Source organism: Zootoca vivipara, chromosome Z (genome assembly GCF_963506605.1).
Source record: "Zootoca vivipara chromosome Z, rZooViv1.1, whole genome shotgun sequence".
Lineage (NCBI taxonomy): Eukaryota > Metazoa > Chordata > Lepidosauria > Squamata > Lacertidae > Zootoca > Zootoca vivipara.
The window spans coordinates 23172132-23193355 of NC_083294.1; the positions used below are offsets into that span (position 1 = coordinate 23172132).

The 21224-nt window shown below is 42.5% G+C and overlaps 1 protein-coding gene across 2 annotated transcripts; it reads right to left on the reverse strand.

Annotated features, from left to right (window-relative positions):
- Nucleotides 1-10190: 10190 nt before the first annotated feature.
- ALG13 (ALG13 UDP-N-acetylglucosaminyltransferase subunit) lies at nt 10191-20653 on the reverse strand. 2 transcript variants are annotated; one of them, XM_035113906.2, is made up of 4 exons: nt 20517-20653; nt 18573-18735; nt 17346-17484; nt 10191-15641 (listed from the first exon to the last, which is right to left on the reverse strand). In XM_035113906.2, the coding sequence occupies exons 1-4, from the start codon at nt 20595-20597 to the stop codon at nt 15533-15535; spliced, it is 492 nt and encodes a 163-aa protein (XP_034969797.2). In that variant the 5' UTR covers nt 20598-20653; the 3' UTR covers nt 10191-15532. The 2 variants fall into 2 exon arrangements, with proteins under 2 accessions (XP_034969797.2, XP_034969798.1); XM_035113907.2 differs by lacking the exon at nt 20517-20653 and adding an exon at nt 20366-20507.
- Nucleotides 20654-21224: the final 571 nt, after the last annotated feature.

Consider the following 21224-nt stretch of genomic DNA (forward strand, 5'->3'; position numbering starts at 1 on the left):
GTCCCAGAGATCTGCCTTTCCTGAAAGTTGCATGGCAAGCATGCCTATATTGCTCTCATTGAGTAGGTTTGCCAAAGTCTTTCAGATGACTGCTCCATTTTGAACCATTCATTGCATTGATCAGGAATGGAGTCAGGTCCTGTGCTGGCTTGCATTCCTTGCTATATTGATTCTAGAACAGCATTTCAATTCGTGGATATTTAAGGTACTTGTTCTGCCACAGTAGCTTACCCTTTCTGAACACTGATATTCACAACAATATTCAGCTGGCGCACTTACAACATTACAAGTAAAGTTATTGCCATGTATCCTTCTCCAGTTCTGCAAGCTGTGAGAAGCTCCAGGGCTAATACCTCAGGGTTTAGTTTCCTTTGGACGAGAGCACACTTGAGGCTTCAGGTGCCTTTGTAATATTTGCTTTATTTGCAAATATATAAGCAGAACATAGTGAAAGCAAACAGCCTCCTATGAGCAGCTGCAAATCCTGCATCACATCCCCAGAGGACAAATTGTTCAGCCCTACAAAGCTGCATCTCCCAGATGCTTCTAGAAATGCTCAGATTTCTATTTCTCTCCGTCCAATTTAAATTGCCAACTGGATTTTGTCCTCTTCCTGTTATTCTTACACCCTCCTGCAAGAACCAATAGCAGAAGCCACCCCTGCAGGTAAATTACCCATTTAGGAAGAAAAAAACATTCAAGATATGACACAAGGGTACACCTAGCACACATACTTCAGCCCATTGACTGCTGCTTCCAGGAGTGAAGAAACTCACCGTGTGATATTCATATATTCACACATTTTGCATTACTAAATATGATTGAGGGATGAGGCACCAGGGAACTGGAGAGATCTGTAGCTTCCTGTAGCAACCAAAATGCAGAGTTCTGATTAATACAATTTCAATAGCCATGGTAAGAACGACGCCAAATGTTTCAAATATCCATTTTAGTATTGCATCCCAGAATTTATCATTAGCAAACACTCTTTAATGGGATTACAGTGTTGTCTGCAACAATTTCTGAGACTAGCTTGATAACAAGATCAAACACATCCAATGTTCAACTTCCCTGCAGGTATGTGGCTTTTTTTTTCCTTTTTACATTCTTCAAGGAGTAGATGTAGTAGAATAGGTTACAACAATCTTGCATTACTTTTGCATTAATGGGAATATTTAGAGTTGTCTGTGTTGCCATTTTCTAAAAACCTACCAGTTTTTAAAATAGGGATGCCCCATTTAATAACAACAGCAGCAGCAATAATTTTATTATTTGTACCCCGCCCATCTGACTGGACTGCCCCAGCCAATCGGAGTGGCTTCCAATGTATATAAAAACATAGGAAAACATTAAAAATAAAAATCCTATACAGGGCTGCCTTCAGGTGTCTTCTAAAGGTTGTATACCTCCTTATCTCCTTGGCTCAGGATTTACATAACTCTATACCCTCCAACATTTCTCCAATGAAAATAGGGGTGTCCTGAGGAAAAGTGGGACATTATGGGATCAAATCAGAAACCAGGACAACTTCTCTAAATTAGGGGTGTTCCTGGAAAATAGGGACACTTCGAGGGCCTGCAGTCAGTGTAGGCAATACTAAGCTAGATAGATCACCTGTCTCACTCAGGATAAGGCAGCTTCCTATGTTCCTATGTTCATGAGCATCTGGGGGCTGTTAGAACTGCGGATGTACAACTGGAGCATAGAAGTGGAAGGTACAATCTCTTTCTAAAAATGGCAAGAGATCAAATTACAAACCAGTACATCTCATCTAGATTGTCCACCTGTCACATATGGTCTGGTCTGGATTCAGACCTGGCCCACGTCTCCCAGCTCACCAATATGACTGTTCCTATGGTAGGCATTTTCACAAAAAAAGAAAAAACATAATCTGGTGGAATACAATGGTTAATTTCCTGCTTAGTCCAATTAATAGATAGCTACATCCTTAAACTCTGTGCATTTACTACAAAATATACCCAATTGTACATAACACATTTTAAGCTAGAATTTGGACTAGGAACATGGTATATTACTTAAAACCAAATCAAATCTGTCAGGGATAATACTGTCTACACTTATAGCAGTTCCCCAGGGTTTCCAGATAGACCTGCTTGGTGATATTAGGGAACTGAAACTGGCACCAAGTTTTCCCCCCACAAAGCATGTACTGTACCCTTCCCATGATGCAGTTTATCTGAAGGTATCACAAAATCTCTTACTTCCTGAAGGCCAAAATAATCTCTTCTCACTGTTCTGTTGTGAATAGCCCTGTGATCTTTGAATGAAGGGCAATATACAAATTTGAATTAATAATAATAATAATAATAATAATAATAATAATAATAATAATACCCAAGGGGAAAAAAGTCACCTCCACAGCAACTGTGTAAGAGTGAATGCATAACATTTGACCTTTCAGGTCACCTGGTTTGGCTGGGCCCCAAGAGCTTTACCTGGCAAGCTAACAATGCATTATATGGGGAGATGAATCTTGCAGCAGTCAGAACTAGTTGTGGATAAATTCCAAGGCATCTGAATTATTAAGCACCTCACTGCTCAACAAGAACATCATGCAAAGCCGAACCAGCCAAGAGGCTCAGAATGCTGTTGCTCCTAGATGTCAAATGAAGCATCTTGGTTTTTTTGTCCAGAAGCCTTGCTCAAGTATCTGTAAAATCTAGAACAACTCTCTCCACTCCCCCCGGCACATTCTAATTTTTTCAGCAACCCACTGCAAAGTTATATTTAAACAAAAGAATTAGTGGGCTCAGTGTAGTGTTTAACAAGAAACTTTAGAACAATTTTTCATGTCTTTCATTAATTCCATGTTTTCAATAATTAATTTCATTTCATTCATTTCATGTTTTTCATTAATTCCAGAAATTAATAAATGCTGTAGTCTAACAGCAAACTTCAGGCTCAAGTTTTAAATAGACCATGCACTCTGCTGGGATGTGAGGAACGTTCGTACTCATCTACTAGGTAGAAGGCAGCAGAAACTGGTTGCAGAGCTCAGTTCTTAAGGAATCATCTACAGCTGCTAAGTACTGAAGATGCTATTGTTTATTTAAAAAAATTACCTCCCCCCCCCCCACGCCCTTCATCTGAGGATCACAGGGTGGTTAACACTATAAAAACACAAAAATACATATCATTTAATAATAATAAAAAGGCTGGTGGAGGAATTTCTGGCCATTTTGATTTTGGCAAAGGAGGAGCCACTTCCTGGGCAGCTTTGAACGATGGACAGACACCATGGCAGAAACAAGAGGTTGTGTTTACATAAGGACTTAAGGAGGGAGTTGGGCATGGGATGTAAGGGTAACTTCTTCAGGGAGGTAACAGGCCAGATGTAGAAGAGTCTGTATGTAATCATCAACAACCTAACTCTGTGTTAAGAAATGCATTGGTATTTCTTAAACTCTGTGTTAAGTTTCATCAACAACCTAACTCTGTGTTAAGAAATGCATTGGTACTTATGAGGATGGGGGAAGCAGTACAAATAGCACAAATAGCCCTCCCCTCCCACGCATCCAGTTCCTTTGATTCCAACAGCTTCCCCAGCTGCATCCATTGGGACCCACATTGAGGAGCAGCTGAGAGTTTCACAGGACCTTCAAAATCTTTAACAGAGGGGCACGGCTGTTTTGAGTCAGGCATCCCCAAACTGCGGCCCTCCAGATTTTTTGGCCTACAATTCCCATGATCCCTAGCTAACAGGACCAGTGGTCAGGGAATATGGGAATTGTAGTCCAAAACATCTGGAGGGCCAAAGTTTGGGGATACCTGTTTTGGGTGCTCCAGGGGTTGTGGGTTGTGGTTTTGTGAAGTCCTGATCTCTTGTAGAGACGCACAAAGCGAACTCCCATTGGGAAACCAGTTACTGTAACCCAATAATTAATCAATATTGGAGCATCTGTAAATGTTTTGAATCCAGCTTGGGTAAACAAAGGAAATTATGCAGGAGCAACAGTCAACCTAAAAGGGTAGAGGGGTGAGTTTCATGGATATTCTTAGCCTAACTTACTTCACGGGGTTGTTGTGAGGCAGGGAAATGGGCAGGAAGAGCCATGTACACCCATTTACCTGCTTCGAGGAATGGTGAGATTTAAATGAAATAAATGCATACTTTAGCTTAATTGTAAACTCTAAAACCAAGGCATTGTCCTGGCACAGAACTGAAGGGAAGACCACCTTGGCCTCTGCCTCTGGCCTGATGACTATATACAGACCACTGGAAAGTAGGGTTGCCAGCCAGACTCAATAGAGGACAGGACTTCTGTGCCTTTAATTGCCCTGCTCTCTTTTGAGTCTGGAAACCTTAAAGAGAAACCAGCAGACCCTCTGCTTGGAAATTAAACAAAGGGTCTGCTGGTTTCTCTTTAATGTTTCCAGACTCAAAAGAAAGCAGGGCAATTAAAGGGACAGAAGTACTGTCCTCTACCCTACTGCAGGGGTGGCCAACTCCCAAGAGACTGCAATCTACTCACTGGCAGAGTTAAAAACTGGCAGTGACCTACCCCCTTTTTGGGGGTTCAGGTCAAAGTTGTTGAGATTTTTTTAAGGAAGGAGGAAGGCCCATTTTGGGGGGGTTCAGGTCAAAGTTGTTGCGTTTTTTTCAGGGAAGAGGTAAAATGTTGAGCTTTTTTAAGGGGAGCCACAGTTGTTCAGCTTCTTTGGGGGAGCCAATGATCTACCAGTGATCTACCGCAGACATCCAGTGATCTACATGCCTGCCCTACTGGAAAGGTGTTTCTGGGAAGAATATAACAGCAAAGGAAAAGACAAAATGGCCCCATCCGTTGCCCAAAGGGGAAGCTGCAGGGAGCTTGCTTTCTCACTCGCTGCCAAAAAAGAACAATGTGCTCTCAACAACCACCTGGCCTGGCTCTGCAGACCTAGTTTAAAATCTAGAGACAAATGAATGAAAACACCACATAGGCATGTGTCCTGCAAACCCACAAACATTTAAATTCTTCAGACGAAGTTGCACTAAGGCAATTCTGTACAGTATCTTACCCAGAACAGTGAATTACAGCTATAAATACAGCTCAACTATATATTCAAACTTGTTCCAGTAACTATAAAACAAAGCTGACACCAGAGTCTTGCTGCCAGTTCTGTTACTCTGGAGCTTCCTAAAATAGGAAGGACTTAGTTTTTTCTGCACCCCTGCTAGGGATGGGGAGAAATTAGATTCAGTTTGCATTTAAAGGCAAACCTATGTAATACACACAGAAGCAGGAACACAGCCATCCTTCAAAATTTGCACTCTAAATCTTGTACTTTTCTCCATCCAAGCATAGCTGCCAAGTTTTGCCTTTTCTCGCGAGGAAGCCTATTCGGCATAAGGGAAAATCCCTGTAAAAAAGGGATAACTTGGCAGCTATGCATCCAAGTAATGTGTACAAAATATGTATACAGCAAGCCTGCAACTTATGTGCATTTAACGTGTACACTAAAGCTTTAGGTGCTTGGCAAATTAAAAAGGGGGAAAGACTTCCAGGGGTGGGTGGGAAGACGTTGGCAACCCCACTCGCCATTGCAACCAATGTGTTTTTGACCAAATATTATGCTGGCTTTACATGCAATTCCTGGAATGCGACCTCTGTGTAACTGTACTAAGGCAAAGTGCAATGGGTAAAAAAATGCATCTTAGTAAACATGCAAAAATGCATTATATTGGGAATAATGGGATTTGCAAAAAATGTATTTTAGACAAAACTGCATTTACAGATACAGTGGTACCTCGGTTTATAAACACAATTGGTTCCGGAAGTCTGTTCATAAACTGAAGCGTTCATAAACTGAAGCAAACTTTCCCATTGAAAGTAATGGAAAGTGGATTAATCCGTTCCAGACGGTCCGCGGAGTAACCGTTCATAAACTGAAGCGAACTTTCCCATTGAAAGTAATGGAAAGTGGATTAATCCGTTCCAGACGGTCCGCGGAGTAACCGTTCATAAACTGAAGCGAACTTTCCCATTGAAAGTAATGGAAAGTGGATTAATCCGTTCCAGACGGGTCTGCGGAGTACTTAAACTGAAGCGTTCATAAACTGAAACATGGGTGTAATTGGTTCCGGAAGTCTGTTCATAAACTGAAGCGTTCATAAACTGAAGCGAACTTTCCCATTAAAAGTAATGGAAAGTGAATTAATCCATTCCAGATGGGTCTGTGGCGTTCATAAACCGAAAATTAATAAACCGAGGTGTTCATAAACCGAGGTTCCACTGTATGTGCATTAGGTTAAAATAGCACTAAGATGCTGATGAATCTTCATGAGATTTTTTTAAAAAATTATCAAACTGATGTGGAAATGCGGAGATCTGAACTTATGTTTGGGAAAATAAAACTAAAGGTGATAGATTTGCCCGTCTCTCACCTGCTCTTTCACCATTCAGAAAATCCAGGTGAATTTCTCTTCCAGGCTCCTTCACTCAATGAGACAGCCAGACTAATTTTGGGGTTTTAAAAAATTTGCTGCTTATCAGTGCACTTTAATCCCCAACCATTAGTGCAGTAATTCCTCCCGGCAATATATATAGGCTTTCCCGTCCTCTATATAATAAATCATTACATCAAATGAAACATAAAAAAGAAACACAGGAATGTTTGGCAACCGGAAATTTATTCTTTTACAGATGCCCTGGATCTGACTTCATGGAATGGCACAGCATTCTCCAAGAGGGAAGGTTCATGATGCAAATGCATTAGCTGGTAGCTGGCATCATGCTGTGGTACAAAAATAGGGTTCTGGAGTTCTTTGAAAAAACTTGACTATGAGCAGGAACTTGCGGTTCTGACAAGGATCTTGCACCTAGGAGAGAGAGAGGCAGGGGAGAGAGATATTCAACATATAACACTGGATAGTATTTCTCAAGCCTTTTTATTTTGTAAAAGAAGCTGATAATTCAGAAAAGCACTGGAAAACTATCTACTTTGTCACCGGAGATGCAAACTGATTAAATAGCTTTTTGTTGATTAATTACCTAACTTTTAAAAGTAAAACGTTCATATGAAGACGCCAAAGAGAAATGTGGTCTATCAGTTAACAAAAACTACAAACCAGTGTTAGAGGCAGACTTCAGCTTTTTTACATCCCCTAAACAGCCTGAAAAAGACATGCACTCTACTCCCAACTGCCCCTCATTAAAAAATCGCCTGATGGATAAGCTAAATTTGGTGAATTTATCTGATTCAATCTTGTAGCCCCATGCACAATGTATTGTAATTTGCATAGTAGAATCTAAGCAAGGCTTTATTATTATGATTATTAGACAAAGCCACAAAATTAGTTTGTTTTTCGTAATGGCAAAGTACATAGCTAATACCCAATCTAGTCACTCCAATGATTTGATGGCTCTATGCGCTTTAAGGTGTGCCAACATTTCCCTTAACATACATTAAGAGAACTTTCTTTGGGTCAACTGCTGCCCAGTTGCATGGATGTTTCTCCCAAGGATTTTCTTGGTTTTTTTGTCTCTCCTCCCCACACCCCGGCTATTACTCTTGATAGAAAACGCTGTTTTCTCCTCCCAAAGAGGAACAATATGGATAGTCTTAGAAATCAGAAACTAGCAAGAGTCGTAACTGGATAATACAAGTGGGCCTCTAATTCAAAGTAATTACTCCTCATAATTAGCAAAGTCGGACTGCTCCATTGAGTGTATTGTAGCATTACAGATTACCAGGTTTACCCCTGGTCTTGTGCTCCCAAGAGCAGCATTGCAGAATCTCAGGCTCCTCTGCCCAGTGCTTGGGGGGGTGTCTCTCCACAGGTCACCTTCCCCTCATTACCCCAGTCCTAGTGCTTTTGCTCCAGCTTGAACTGTGATCATGCCCCTTTGCTTGCCAAGAGCGAGAGACAGAGACAAAACCAGTGACTTCTGCATGGCTGGAATGTAGCCTACTTTAGAAATGGGAAGAGTCATGCTGATTGTTCTACCCACCTTTGCCTTGCGCCCTGCCCATCACTGGCATGCAGCCCTTGCACCTAGATCTTGTCCTAGAGTAATCTGTGACAAGTTATTGATGCTAAATGTTGTCTGATCACATAAATACTAGCAGATTTGAATTCCTCACACCCAAAACCACATTTTTGAGACCCCTCACTGAAGAAATTTTCGAAAATTAAGTCTCACTGCCTAGAATGGCATGCCCTACCCCAGAGAGGTTTGCTTGGCCCTTCAGCCAAGCCATCTAACAAGAGTTGACATTTTCCCAAACCCCTCTACCAGAGCTGTCTTCTGAATAGACCTGGAATAAAAATGTGATTATAAGGAGGAAAATGGTGCAGAGGTACTGTATTGAAATTAAAACTGAAGTGAATATTTTTAAAGCACTTACTTAAAGGCCTAAATTGTTGAAGAACTGCACAACTTTCGGGTCTGAAGAGGATGCAGTGATTAGATATCCCCCCCCCAGTACATGAATGAACGAACAAGCTGCTTTAGAGATCCAGTGAGGTGCAATGGTTAGAGTTGGTTAGAGTGCCAGATTATGACTGTGGAGTCCCAGGTTCAAACTCCTACTCAGCCATTAAGTTCACTAGGTGACCCTGGGCCAGCTACATACTCTTTCAGCCTGGGATCCTAACACAATTATATGACCCTACATGTGAACAAGCAGGAGGCTTTCCTAAAAACATTTAAAGTGGAAATAAAGATGAACCAGTACTTGTGGTCACTTTAGTAACCTAATATAATAAACTCAATGTCCCCCACACTCTGTCCTACATTAACAAAAAAAAAAAAGATTCTCTCACTCCTTGATAAGGAGTTGGATTAGAGGGAAATAACTATACACAGAAATGCTCTCCCAATCGTCCTCACGCACCCCACCAGCAGCAAAGTGAGGGACTGTGTAGAAAGCGATTAGGCAGCAATAATTTCACTAGGTAATTGTTTTGCTTTTACAAGAAGGGGATGGCAATTAAGAAACTTATCTGAGGACTTAATGGGAAAATGCACAGGGAAGAAAAGTAGGATGACCCAAATGTATAAATTAACCCGAAGATGGAGAATTAAAAGGAATCTCAGATAGTTCTGGGCCAGCAATTTGGAAACTGCTATATTGGGTGCAAAATGTATAACTCAATTAAGGAGATTTCCTGTGGCTTGCCTTTAAGAAAGCTAGAGAGAAACTATGGGTACCACTGGTATATAACTCAAGTAAGATTAAATAAGGTCTTTAAACACTGATGGAAGAAATCATCATAATAACTTGTCACAGATTTAATGTTCTCTCTTTGATAGTGATGCCATCATATTCAGTCTTGCTGGGTTCAAGGGATTTGTTTCATTTGTTTGTTAGATTTTTATACTGAACCATTGAGAAGATAATCATCAAGGTCAAAATACTATTCAAAATCTTTTTATAGCCACAAAGGTTATTCTTTAGTTAGTTCTGGAGGTCTGTATCAATAGCAACTAAAAAGATGGCTTAGTAAAGTACTGTACCGTGTTACACAGAAACTGGCAAGCTGAAAAGTTAGAAGGCATAGATTTTGGATTGGAAAGAAATGAATTTTTACACGGTGTGAAAACAATGTGTGATAACCAGTGTTAATCATACTCAGAGTAGACACACTGAAATCAACAAATGTAAGTGACTCAATTCAATGGGTCTACTCAGAGTATCATCTACCGGTAGTTCAATATGCCCAATAAGCAGAGAATCTCCGTGATGAAAGCAATCAATAAACTGTTTGGATTGCTGACTGCTTGTGCCCAACATAATCCGAAGCAACCAAATTCACTCATTTTCCTTGAACTCACTGACTGTTTTCCCTATCAGAAATCAATCTCTGCCCTGGATCCAGGAATTAAGCTTTGTTAATCTTTGGTTTTCTTAAGGAAATGTTCTCCACCCAGCAGAAAGAAACCATTGGTGAATTAAACCACTATAAACATGGAATTTATCTAAATAATGGGATGTGTGAACCAATATAGGTGCACTGATAAACAGAGATAGACGGGAAGCCTTATTCTTAATGTGCTCCCCATTTCTAAGGGGCAAGAAGTCCCAGGGAACATGGTGTATAATATTCATTTTGTTTACAAACACAGAAGCAGAGCATATGAGAAGCACATCTGCAGCAGGCTGCCGTTTCATAACAACTGCATCCAATTCCCAGGGACAGCCCCTACCCCCTGCAATTGTTTAACCTTTAGCCAAATCCCATATTCAAACCAGCAAAACTGACTTCACAGGCGAGGGCAGCTGCTGCTTTCCCCCTTTATTTAGTGAGTTCATGGGAAAAGGAAGAACCTAACAAGGAGAGGGACGCAGCACGTGTTCGTGGCTGGATTCATCCTCTCCAGTCCATGCTACCTTTCCCACAATGCCATTCTGTCTTGATCTCTCATTAATCTGCAAATTCTCCTTACACAGACACCTGCATTTAACTGTACATACTTTTTAAAAAATGCATACTTGTCTCCCAAAACATCCACTTTTAAATGTATTTTAATACATTTGAATACTCGGAAAGTGCCGAAGCTGGCAGGCAACTAAGTTTGAAACCACACGCTAGTCTAGAAAACGTAGATCGGTTTGTACTGGAACTCACAAGTAACAAGTTCTTCAAGCCCTCCAAGGGGTTATTCATTTGTTTGGCTTTGCTTTATTATATATTCTGTGTTGTCAATTTTGTATTTTTATGTGCAAGTCTGATCTTTTGCTACGCTTACAGATCTAGCCTCATGTTTTGATCTTGTGAATGGCCCTGTGGTCTTCGAATGAAGGATGGTATACAAATTTAGTAAGTGAAATAAAAATAAATACTTCCCCCACCTAAAATTGTCTCCATCCTCCACCACCCCTCCCCAAATGGAGTTTCTTACCCTTGGGCCAGTCGCATGCATTTGGGTGGCAGGAGAGGAACAATAACCCCCTCTCTGTACCCAGCAACACAATCAGATTGAACAGAAGGTGGTTGATACTGGGAAGGCACAGGAAAAATATGTTTATTTAAAAAGAAAAGCATAAACTCAGGTTGATAAAGCATACAAGTCCATAAAACAGATCCTAACCCATATGCACAGAATATTCTTTTAAAGCCCTAAACAGTTTAGGCTACCTGAAGGATGGCTTACACCACTGACCCTGCTTGTGATCTGAAGTTGACATCTGAGGTCCTGCTTGGGTGCTCACTGGTAACATCAGCTGGTAAGTACATAAGACAGTGTTGGCCCTGCATTGTGCAACTCTTTCCCAATTAGAATCCACTTGGCCCCTTCATTTCTGTCATTAGGGCAGGCCTTTATTTAAGGAGAGGAGAGGAGCTTTGATACTGCCTTTTCTTAAGTGGGCTTAGGTGAGTCCCATGCATCTATTTGTCTGTATTCACTCAGTGCTTCACATTCTGCCAGGTGTTGTATTATTTTTACCAGGGCTTTTTTTCAGCAAGAACTCAGTTCCAGTACCTCAGGTGGGCACCATTGCTAAGAGAACAAAGGAGGCATTCGTGGTGAGTTCCAGCACCTCTTTTTCTAGAAAATAGCAATGATTTTTTACTTTGTCTTTCACTGGTAAGAGTAGAAATCCTGACAGGTCACGGTTCAAAAAACAAGGTCGGCATAGTTTTTGGCATATGTGCAGGGGAAAGAACTTATTTGAAAATGCGGGAACGAACCTCGCCACTGCAGAAAGTCAGGTTTCACTGGAAACAAAAAACATTGCTGGAAAATGTAGCATAGAAATCACTGACAAAGGAAGTCCTCCATTCACAACCGTTTTTTGCCTACTTGCAACTACTGGGTATCTCCTGAAAATGCATATTTTAAACTTGCCAGAAACAAAAACATCACTACAGTGCCATCCAGTGGCAAAAAATATGCACACACAAAAAATGGTGGGCAAGAACCACAAAGCAGAGGAGAATGTACTATCTACATCCAGTGCTTTTTTTCTGGGTGGATGCAGGGGTACGCATACCCCTAAACATTTTATGAATCGAAGTTTGGCCTCATTGAGAGGCAGTATTTCAATATGAGTAGGAAAATTAGAGTACCCCTCCTAAACATTTTTTTAGATAAAAAAGCACTGCTTACATCTGTTCCTGTACAGTAGCAGTAAGTACTACCGGTACCACCATACACAATAATGCAAGGAGGGAATCATGGTTTGGATATATAGTGGTACCTAGGTTCTTAAAGTGTTTGCTCCCTAACAAATCTGCAAACCCGGAAGTGTTCCAGTTTGCGAATGTTTTTCAGAAGATGAATGTCCGACACGGCTTCTGCTTGACTGCAGGAAGCTCCTGCAGCCAATCAAAAGCCACACCTTGGTTTTCAAACAGTTTCGGGAGTCAAACGGACTCCTGGAAAGGATTACGGTAAGTTCGGAACCAAGGTACCACTGTTAAAAGGTAAAGGTAAAGGGACCCCTGACTGTTAAGTCCAGTCGCGGACGACTCTGGGGTTGCAGCCCTCATCTCGCTTTACTGGCTGAGTCATGTGGCCAGCATGACTAAGCCGCTTCTGGCAAAACCAGAGCAGCGCACAGAAACGCTGTTTATCTTCCCGCCAGAGCCATACCTATTTATCTACTTGCACTTGACATGCTTTCGAACTGCTAGGTTGGCAGGAGCAGGGACCGAGCAACAGGAGCTCACCCAGTCAGAGGGATTCAAACAGCCGACCTTCTGATCAGCAAGCCTTAGGCTCTGTGATTTAGACCACAGTGACACCCGTGTCCTTAGGTACCATTGTATTCATAGCTAAAGTTTATGGAATGGAAATGAGCAGATTAAGCGATAAGAAGTAACTAGAACAACCTGTGGCCATTCAGATATTGATGAACTACAATTTCCATCACCCTTGACCAGTGGTTGGGGCTAATCTCCTGTTTCAATTACTGTGCTGTTTTTAATGAGGTTGTTTTATTGCATGTTTTAATTACAGGTGCTTATATTTTAATATTTTAAACACACAAAAATATACCCTGCCTCCCACTCATCAAACTTTCGCAGTACGAAATGTGATAAGAAATGCACTCGGAAATGTGAGATAACAATTGCTTGATACTTATTGAGCATTCATTCCAATTTGTTTACAACACACAATATGCCCCCTGCAGATACTTTAGCTGGCATCTACACTATGACTTTAAAGCACATCCAATGCACATTTAAAGCATATGGCTCCCCTGAAAAATAATATGGGAACTGCCCAGCCCCCTTAACAAATTACAGTTCACAGGATTCTTTAGGGGAACTTTAAATGTGTGTTGGGTGTTTTAAATGTATAGTGAGGGCTGCACTTTTCTTTGCCCAGCACACCAAGGAACAGGGATGCTGTTGGGACTCCAACTCCCATCAGCCTCAGCTAGCATGGCCAGTGGTCAGGGATGATTGGAACTGTAGATCAGCCACATCTGGAAGGTGCAAGCTTTGCCACCCATACCATAGTTCTCTTATTGATCAAGCCTCATGTTATTTTATTCTAGTGTATCTTTAATGAAAGCAGAAAGGACCCTCTTTTCTTTAAATTCAGTGGAGAAGCTTCTTTAGAGCAAATGAATACAGCAGTTAAAGTGGCCTTCAGCAACATGGTGCATCATAACGGGGGAGGCTTGGGCTGTGATCTTAGATGTGGGTGTTACAAGCAGGTCCTGGTTTTCATCTGTGAACTGTTGGCAGGTTGTGTAAGCAATCTTTTCTTTAAGCAGTTGATAGAGCTGCATGATATATTTCAGGGTCATTTTCTGTAGAAAATTGCCAATCTGTGACTGGTTTGCACTGAAGGCTTGGCTAGCTGAACTCAGGCTTAATGTTCACGTTAACATGAAAGCTGGTAACATCATGAAAGTCACAAAGATTGAAAACATTTACAGTGGTACTTCGACTTACGAACGACTTGACAACTGAATTTTTCGACTTACAAATGGGGCAAATGGCCACATGCTTACGAATTTCTCGACGGAAACCGCGGCGGTTTTAGATAGGGTTTTTCCAACCTACGAATTTTTAGATGGGGTTGCTTCGACTTACGAATTTTTCCGTTTCCAATGCATTCCTATGGGAAATCACATTTCCAATGGCGCTTTTTGACTTACGAATTTTTCGACCTACGAAGGTGCCTTCGGAACGGATTAAATTCGTAAGTCGAGGCACCACTGTATCTTCTGAAGACTGCAGGTGGATTCAGATGACCTGTTACAAACTCATGGGTAGAGGGTAGACATAACGCAACCCAACTGTGGTATGATATCAGTATTTTCCTCATCTTTTCTCCTTGGATCATCTCATTTAGTTGTGATTCCTGCATTGCAAGGGGTTGAATTAGATGACCCTTGGGACCCCTTCCAGTTCTGTAATTCTATTATTCTTCCTCTCAGAGCCAACTGTGCGAAAATTCACTCTTAGCCATAAAACTGAGCAGTTACATAAGAGGCTTAGCCCAAAGTACAGTATGCAACTGCAGCTGGAAACAGGGGTTAAGCATGAAATTATGGCACTTAGCACTTCTTTCGCAGACAACCACACAGAACATGTGGACATTGGAATGCAGGGCTAACCCTTAGGGTGAAGGGCAGGTAAAAGGTTAAAATCAAATAATTTTAAAGTCAGGGCAATGGCTCTGAGAGCTCTACAGGTGAATAATGCATGAATAAGGCTCATGCCTGCTGCTAATATATATTTAACAGAAACAGTTTTCATAAGAGATCCTACTAATCTTCATTGAGCTTCCACTTCAGGTATTTATATAGGCTTAATGCTGATGTACAGGTAACTTGCAACTTACACTTATTTAACATATGTGCTCAGAGATTTAAGCACGTTGCCAAAATAATATAAAAAAATTCCTTCAGTAGCACCTTAAAGACCAACTAAGTACTACTGAAGGTGCTACTGAAGGAATTTTTTTATTTTACTTCGACCCAGACCAACACGGCTACCTACCTGTAGCCAAAATAATAATAATAGTAAATAAAAATGATGCAGAAGTGGCACAGGAAGTGAAAAATGAAAGCCAGCAGCCTTCACTGAGTGTGTTTGGGTGCAGAGGAGGCCATGGAGACGAGTAATTTTTTAATGGTTTTAAAGGGGTGTTCTGGCTTTATGTGATTTTGCTTATATGCATGATGGCCAGGAATGTAATCTCTGGCATGTTAAGTTGCAAGGTACCTGTATGTTATAGCCCCCGTTATCAAATCCTGTTGCCCCAAACATTTTCTTATCCAAATGGACACCGTCTGCTAAATGGTTTATGGCAAAGTAACCTCAAGCAAACTCAACACCGAAATGGAATCAAAAGTCTTAAAACCTGAATGACATTGTGCCCTATTTGAAATAGGGCTGAGCAAAGAAGTGTGTGTTTAGAGGTGGAGGGGATTTTTGCTACTGCTTGTTTCCTGGACCACTAATGCCATGTCAAAGCTACAGGTCAGTGAATTGGTTTTCTTTTGCAGCAAAGCAGTCCATAATTTAATTTCATTTGCCACTGCAAGCACACATGTATGTTGAAATTATATGTACAGGAGTAGTTTCAAATGTGTGAGCTTCCTTTTACAGCTCATTTATTCAAATGCCAATTACTTTGTCCAAGAATGCAGCAAATTTTTCGGGCTGTCCAGGAGGAAAAGGCTTCAGGGTTGAAAAGTCTGATGTTTGAAGTGTCGTCACAAGGGTCCTATAGAAAAATAACAAAAAACAAACAAACCACACACAAAAAATATGATTTTGGAAGAGGCAGTTCATTCAGTTATTTTACCCTTATAAATAGCCCTGCAAGATACAACAGATTACGTACATTATAGTGACTTGCCCAATACTACCTGATGAGCTTCCTGACTGAGCAAATATTTAATCCCCAGACCAAGACTACATCCACTACACCATGCTGGATCCCATGATCAATTTCACAAGCTTTCCATGAGTTGGATTTGCACATTACAGCAGATGTGCAGCTACCATTTAAAATAAACAGTAGTCCGGCTTCCCTTCTTCCTAGTAACAGCCAGTAACACAAAATGTGAGATACCACTCTATTAAGCAGCAGGTTTTCCCGCCCGAGTGCCACTTCACTGGCCACACTGGGAAACTCACAGTGGCAATGATTCTATATCATACATTTTGCACTGCTAGTTCTAGGTGGAAGAATGAAATGTGGAGGCTGCTTTTTTTCAGTGGTAGTGGTAGTTCTGCATCTACTATAACATTTCAGAAGAACACAGAACAGAAAAAAATGTTTTGCTTGCTTGTTTGGGTTTTTTTCCCTAGAGAGAGAACTGAGGGATTTTATTTATTGAAGGGTTGGCTTCAAACTGCTGCTCTTTCTCACATATCCCCCTAAATACGCACCCGGGTGTTAGGTTCAGCAGGGGAGTCCATCTTGGTAGTTCCTCTGCCTTCAGAAACTTGGGTGGTAGTGGCCTGGGAGAGGGCATTCTCTGAGGCAGCCCCTAAGCCGCGGAAGGCCCTCCCCACAAAGGTGCTTCTGGTATCTTCATTATACAGCTTCCAAGTGTGGAAGTCAAGCTCAGGAGGCTGAGGTGAAGTGACCTTCATGAAGTCTCAGCTTCTAAGTCCTGTTTCAGTGTTTCATGGATTTCCTTACATTTATACCCTCGGCTTTCTTCCATTGTGAAATCTAAAGCAGCTTACATTGATTGGTTCTCAGGCGGTCTTCCATCCAGTCACTGCCTGGAACCAGGCCTGCTGAAGTTCTGCAAGGTAGGTGGGGGCTCATGTACCTTCAGAGGGCTGACCCAAAAGGGGTCTTGAAGTTTCAGAGTGAGTACCCAGCTCCCGCACAACAGAAACTGTATGAACATGCTTCCTACAACATCCCCTCCCTGGAGTCCTCCTGGTCTAGGTCAATAGAGTCATGACACCACCTGGACTCTGTTTCCAAAGCTAACGAAGAAGGGATCTCTGTAAGGATTAATGTTTATTCCTTGAAGCTGGGTCTCTGGCTTTAGCCAGAGAACGCAAAAAGTGCTGTATCTTAATGGCAGAAAAAGGACTCCTTGATTGTGAACATTCTTCCTCCTGCCACAGTCCATTGGTTTGAGACATGCATTGTTGCTTCCTTACTTCCAGGAAGGTCAACATGGATAGTTCACAGAAGGGCAACTAAATGGTGTTGAAGAAGAGCCATGCCTGCAGGTTAGGGAGAATGAGATGCACATTGCTTTAAACAGCCTCTGCATCAGGTAACTCAAGAGCCAGTAAACAAGATGATTAAGATCTGCAGCACTAAATTGATTTGACAGTTTTTGTAACTTTGTGTTGTGAACTGCCCTGAGACCTATGGCTATAGGGGGTATACAAATTTAATAATAAAGTAAGTAATTAAGTTTGCAACCAAAACAGTGTTAAAGAAGATCCATACCTGCAAGTGCAGTAAAAGAGGTGGCCGTCCCTGCACAGCTGCCTTGCCAGTTCTAACTGGTGATTGTCCATAAGCTTGTCATTTACAACTACTAGTAGTGGCTTCCCTGCTTCCAATACTTCCAAGCAGCTACCTGCACCTGTAGTAGTAAAACAGTAGTGAAGAATAACTTCTTAATTACCCACCTTTCATGCTAAGATCCCAGGGAAGGTGACAACAATCAAAGCACAATGCTAAAAACAGTTTACAACAACTCACAATCAGCGAAACAAGGTATTTACACATCCCAAGTGTCAAAAGCCAGGGCAAAGAGGTGTGTCTTCAGCAACAACATTCAATTTCACTTAGCAATGAACAAGAATTCATGCCAAGGACCACTAGGGCTAGAAATGCATATCCAGCAACATCTATGTTTTGAGGGCTTTTGTTCCTCTGAAGACTGCCCTTGTCAAATATCCATACTCCCATTAATTTGATGCATGTAACATTACACTGAGAGGCATAAAACACATATTAAGGAAGCAATCCTGTGTTTGGTGGGAGGGTGGCTGAGAGCCCATAAGATGCTGTGGACCTCCCTCTCTCCAGACAAAAGGCCCCTCAAAAGGGCACTGGGCCAGATCTGGGGAGGCCTTTGATTCACCAGATTAAAAGCCCCATGTTATCCTGACACAACATCAGAAAGGGTGTGAAACTATGCCAGCCCTGGAACCCTCACTAATGTGGTGGAGAGGATATAGCACAGTTGGTTTAACATCCCATATGTGGTGGGATACGTAAACATGTGTAGCCATTGTGGAAGAGTTTTCATGGAAATAAGCAATACAAGTGACTCCCCTTTTATGCAGGGATTATGTTCTGGCCCCACACGTGCATATGCAAAACTGAGAAAAATGTAGAGCACCCAGGAGAGTTCTTGCTCAGGAGGAAACCCACCTCTGAGGAGGGTCTCCTTGCAAGCCAGCAGCTTGTTGAGAGTGTTCGGCTGACATGCAAGGCGGTATGTTATAGACTGCTCTGTTTATAAGCAGAATATTAAGCCATCAAAATTAGGTCGTGCAAGGGAAGACAAGTGATTTACACTACCTTTTCACATAAGGGAAACACTTATCTCCTGAAACCTCACTGACGTTAGCCAAACAAAGTGAGCCATTTGGTTGATCTTGCCATTTTAGAAGTCTGTGTTGATGCCAACAAAGACTTTTCTCATTGAAATAGAAGTTTTACCTGCATGACTTATGACTAGATCGGCTGTTTGCACATCTTCAGAGAGTGAGTTCTTGAACCTGAACACTTCCAGGGTAAATGTAGGTGTGCTGATTGAAACAGGGCAAACTGTGCCCCTGCCAACCTGAAGGACAAGTCTGCTGTAGCCAAGATCCTGTAAAACCTGCAGAGGAAAGGAAAGTACAATCAGACTTTGTACTGACTTAAGTTAAATGCAAGAATAGCACATCAGATGCTGTGAGTGTGAACTAATTTGCCTCTTCAAGTACATAAAGCCCAGCCAGAAGCAAAAATATATAGGAGCATTTGGCAACTTATCAGTGTGCTTGTATCCTCTTGGTGAGAAAGTCTTTATGTATAAACAGTAAAATGAAATTAGGGTGCATCACGCATGATAAAACTTTCATTTGCATTAACCTTAATTAGGTAATGCAATCTTGTATCTGTAACCCATGTATTCAATATCATTTTCTGTGAATTAGTTACTGCTTGCCTTGGGGCACTTTGTATTGCAAGCAGAGTGGCTGTGCAGGACTGGGACAATTTGTGTGCAAAAGTGCAAGTTTCCCCATAATCCCACTACATTCTTAATGGTGGGGATTTTGCTGTGCAATTGTACTGGGCTCTTACTAATCCTATGCAGAATTAAATTCCCTTAAGCCCATTTATTCCATTAGGCTTTGGTGCATTCATCCCTGCATGGATGGGAGGCTGCTGCTTGACCAGGCAGTTTCATATTTAAATAAGGGCCACACAAGCACACATAGGCTGATAATACATTCCTGATAAAACAGAGATGGGAGACCTGTAGCTGCCCAGATGATGGACTGCAGCTCCCATCAACAGGCCCATGAAGGAGGCAGCCAGGTACACTTGCCCTGGGCCTCAGACAAGCTCTGCACAGGCTTGCCCATCAGCCCCAGCCAGAATGGCGTATGCCTGAGAATGATGGGAGCTGAAGCCCCCAGGTAAATCTGGAGGGTCACAGGATCCCCAGCCCTGTATTAAAACAATAAAGGTAAAGGGACCCCTGACCATTAGGTCCAGTCGTGACTGACTCTGGGGTTGCGCGCTCATCTCACGTTATTGGCGGAGGGAGCCGGCGTACAGCTTCCGGGTCATGTGGCCAGCATGACAGCCGCTTCTGGCGAACCAGAGCAGCACACGAAAATGCCATTTACCTTCCCGCTGTAGCAGTCCCTACTTGCACTTTGACATGCTTTCGAACTGCTAGGTTGGCAGGATTAAAAGAATAGTAGTGCTTATTTGTGGGGATAAACGTGACGTGGATTGCACCACTGAGGTACATCCCACCAACACTACCACCCCCCAAAATGGGAACTGTTAAGGGCGCTCAGAGTTGCTAGAAGACCCCACTCTCATGTTTCCCCTCATGGACCTACAATTTTTAGAGCGGTTTACCCATTACTGTAATAATACCCCCTACCCAGGAAAGTCTAGCTCTGCGAGGGAATAGTGTGCACCTGTGTCTCCCAATAACTCTCGGCGCCCTTAACCAAACTGCTGCTTCCAAGACGTTTTGCGGGATGAAGCTATGCCTGCTTTTAATGTAAATGCACAGCGCAGTCTCCTCCATGGAGCACTGTGGAAATTACTTCCGAGTAACCCAAGCTAGAGGACGGGCGGGAATCATCCTGCATCTTTGTCTTTCTTCACCTATCATGATCTGTCTCCACCATCCTTCCATGCAAAGTGCGGAGCAATAATGGGCTTCCCTTTCTTATTGGAAGCAACATTCCAGACAGGGACTCAGAAAAACGCAAGACGCGCACAACTCCTAGAAGACGCCGGATGTGACACCACACTGGCTACACGAGCCGTTTCCGCCCATCCATCGGTCGCCTCCGGCGGTTGCCTAGCAACGGCGGCCAAAGTCGGGGGAAGCGGGAAGAGAAAGGGGGCAAGAAGGTGGAAGAGCCTCGCCTGCAGAGCCTCCGGTGCCGTCACGGCGGCGATGAGGTCGTCGAAGCTGGTTGTGCCCACGGTGACAAAGGCAGATTTCATGGCCGGCGGAGAGGCGTCGTGACCATAGGGAAGGAAAGCTAGAGCGGAGGTCACGTAACGTCTTGGATGGGAAAAACCTCCCTCCACCCCACGCCCCCGAAAGCCGGCGTCCTTCTGGAATGAGCAGTATCTATGGTAATCCCAGTATGCTTTGCGAGGGAGCCAAGCGTAGAAAAATCGCCCAGAGATAGGAAGGGGTAGAGAAACGCATCTCCTTGTTCAGTGATTTCAAGACCGTATTGTAAACCATTCTTTTAGACGCAGGTTGGCGGTGACAAAAGACGGTGGTAGGGTAGCGGTTAGAGTTTCTGACTAGGAATCTTAGAGAGGAAGGGTTCGAATCCACTCGGCCAGGAAATTTATTGGATGACCTTCGACGCCACTCACTGTTTCTCTCAGCTTTACCTACCTCACAAGGTTGCTGTGAGGATAACAATGAAGAGTGGATAGAGCCATTTTGGAGCTCCTTGGAGAAAAAAGAATTAGCCAAGTTTGACAGGTGGGCAGGGTTGACCACCTCTTTGGCGATTGCTCATAGCTGAGTAAGATTGTCTTCCATGAACACAGTTTTAACAGTGAGTCCGTTAGTGGCTGTGGAGGCCAATTCTGGATCTATATGTCCTTCCA

Excerpts from the sequence above, each read along its gene's own strand:
- ALG13 (XM_035113906.2), bottom strand. The coding sequence starts at position 20,597 with ATGAAATCTGCCTTTGTCACCGTGGGCACAACCAGCTTCGACGACCTC. Across the intron at positions 18,736-20,516 it reads CGGCACCGGAGGCTCTGCAG|GTTTTACAGGATCTTGGCTA; the intron begins GCGAGGCTCTTC and ends TTTCCTCTGCAG. Across the intron at positions 17,485-18,572 it reads TCTAGTCATAAGTCATGCAG|GTGCAGGTAGCTGCTTGGAA; the intron begins GTAAAACTTCTA and ends TTACTACTACAG.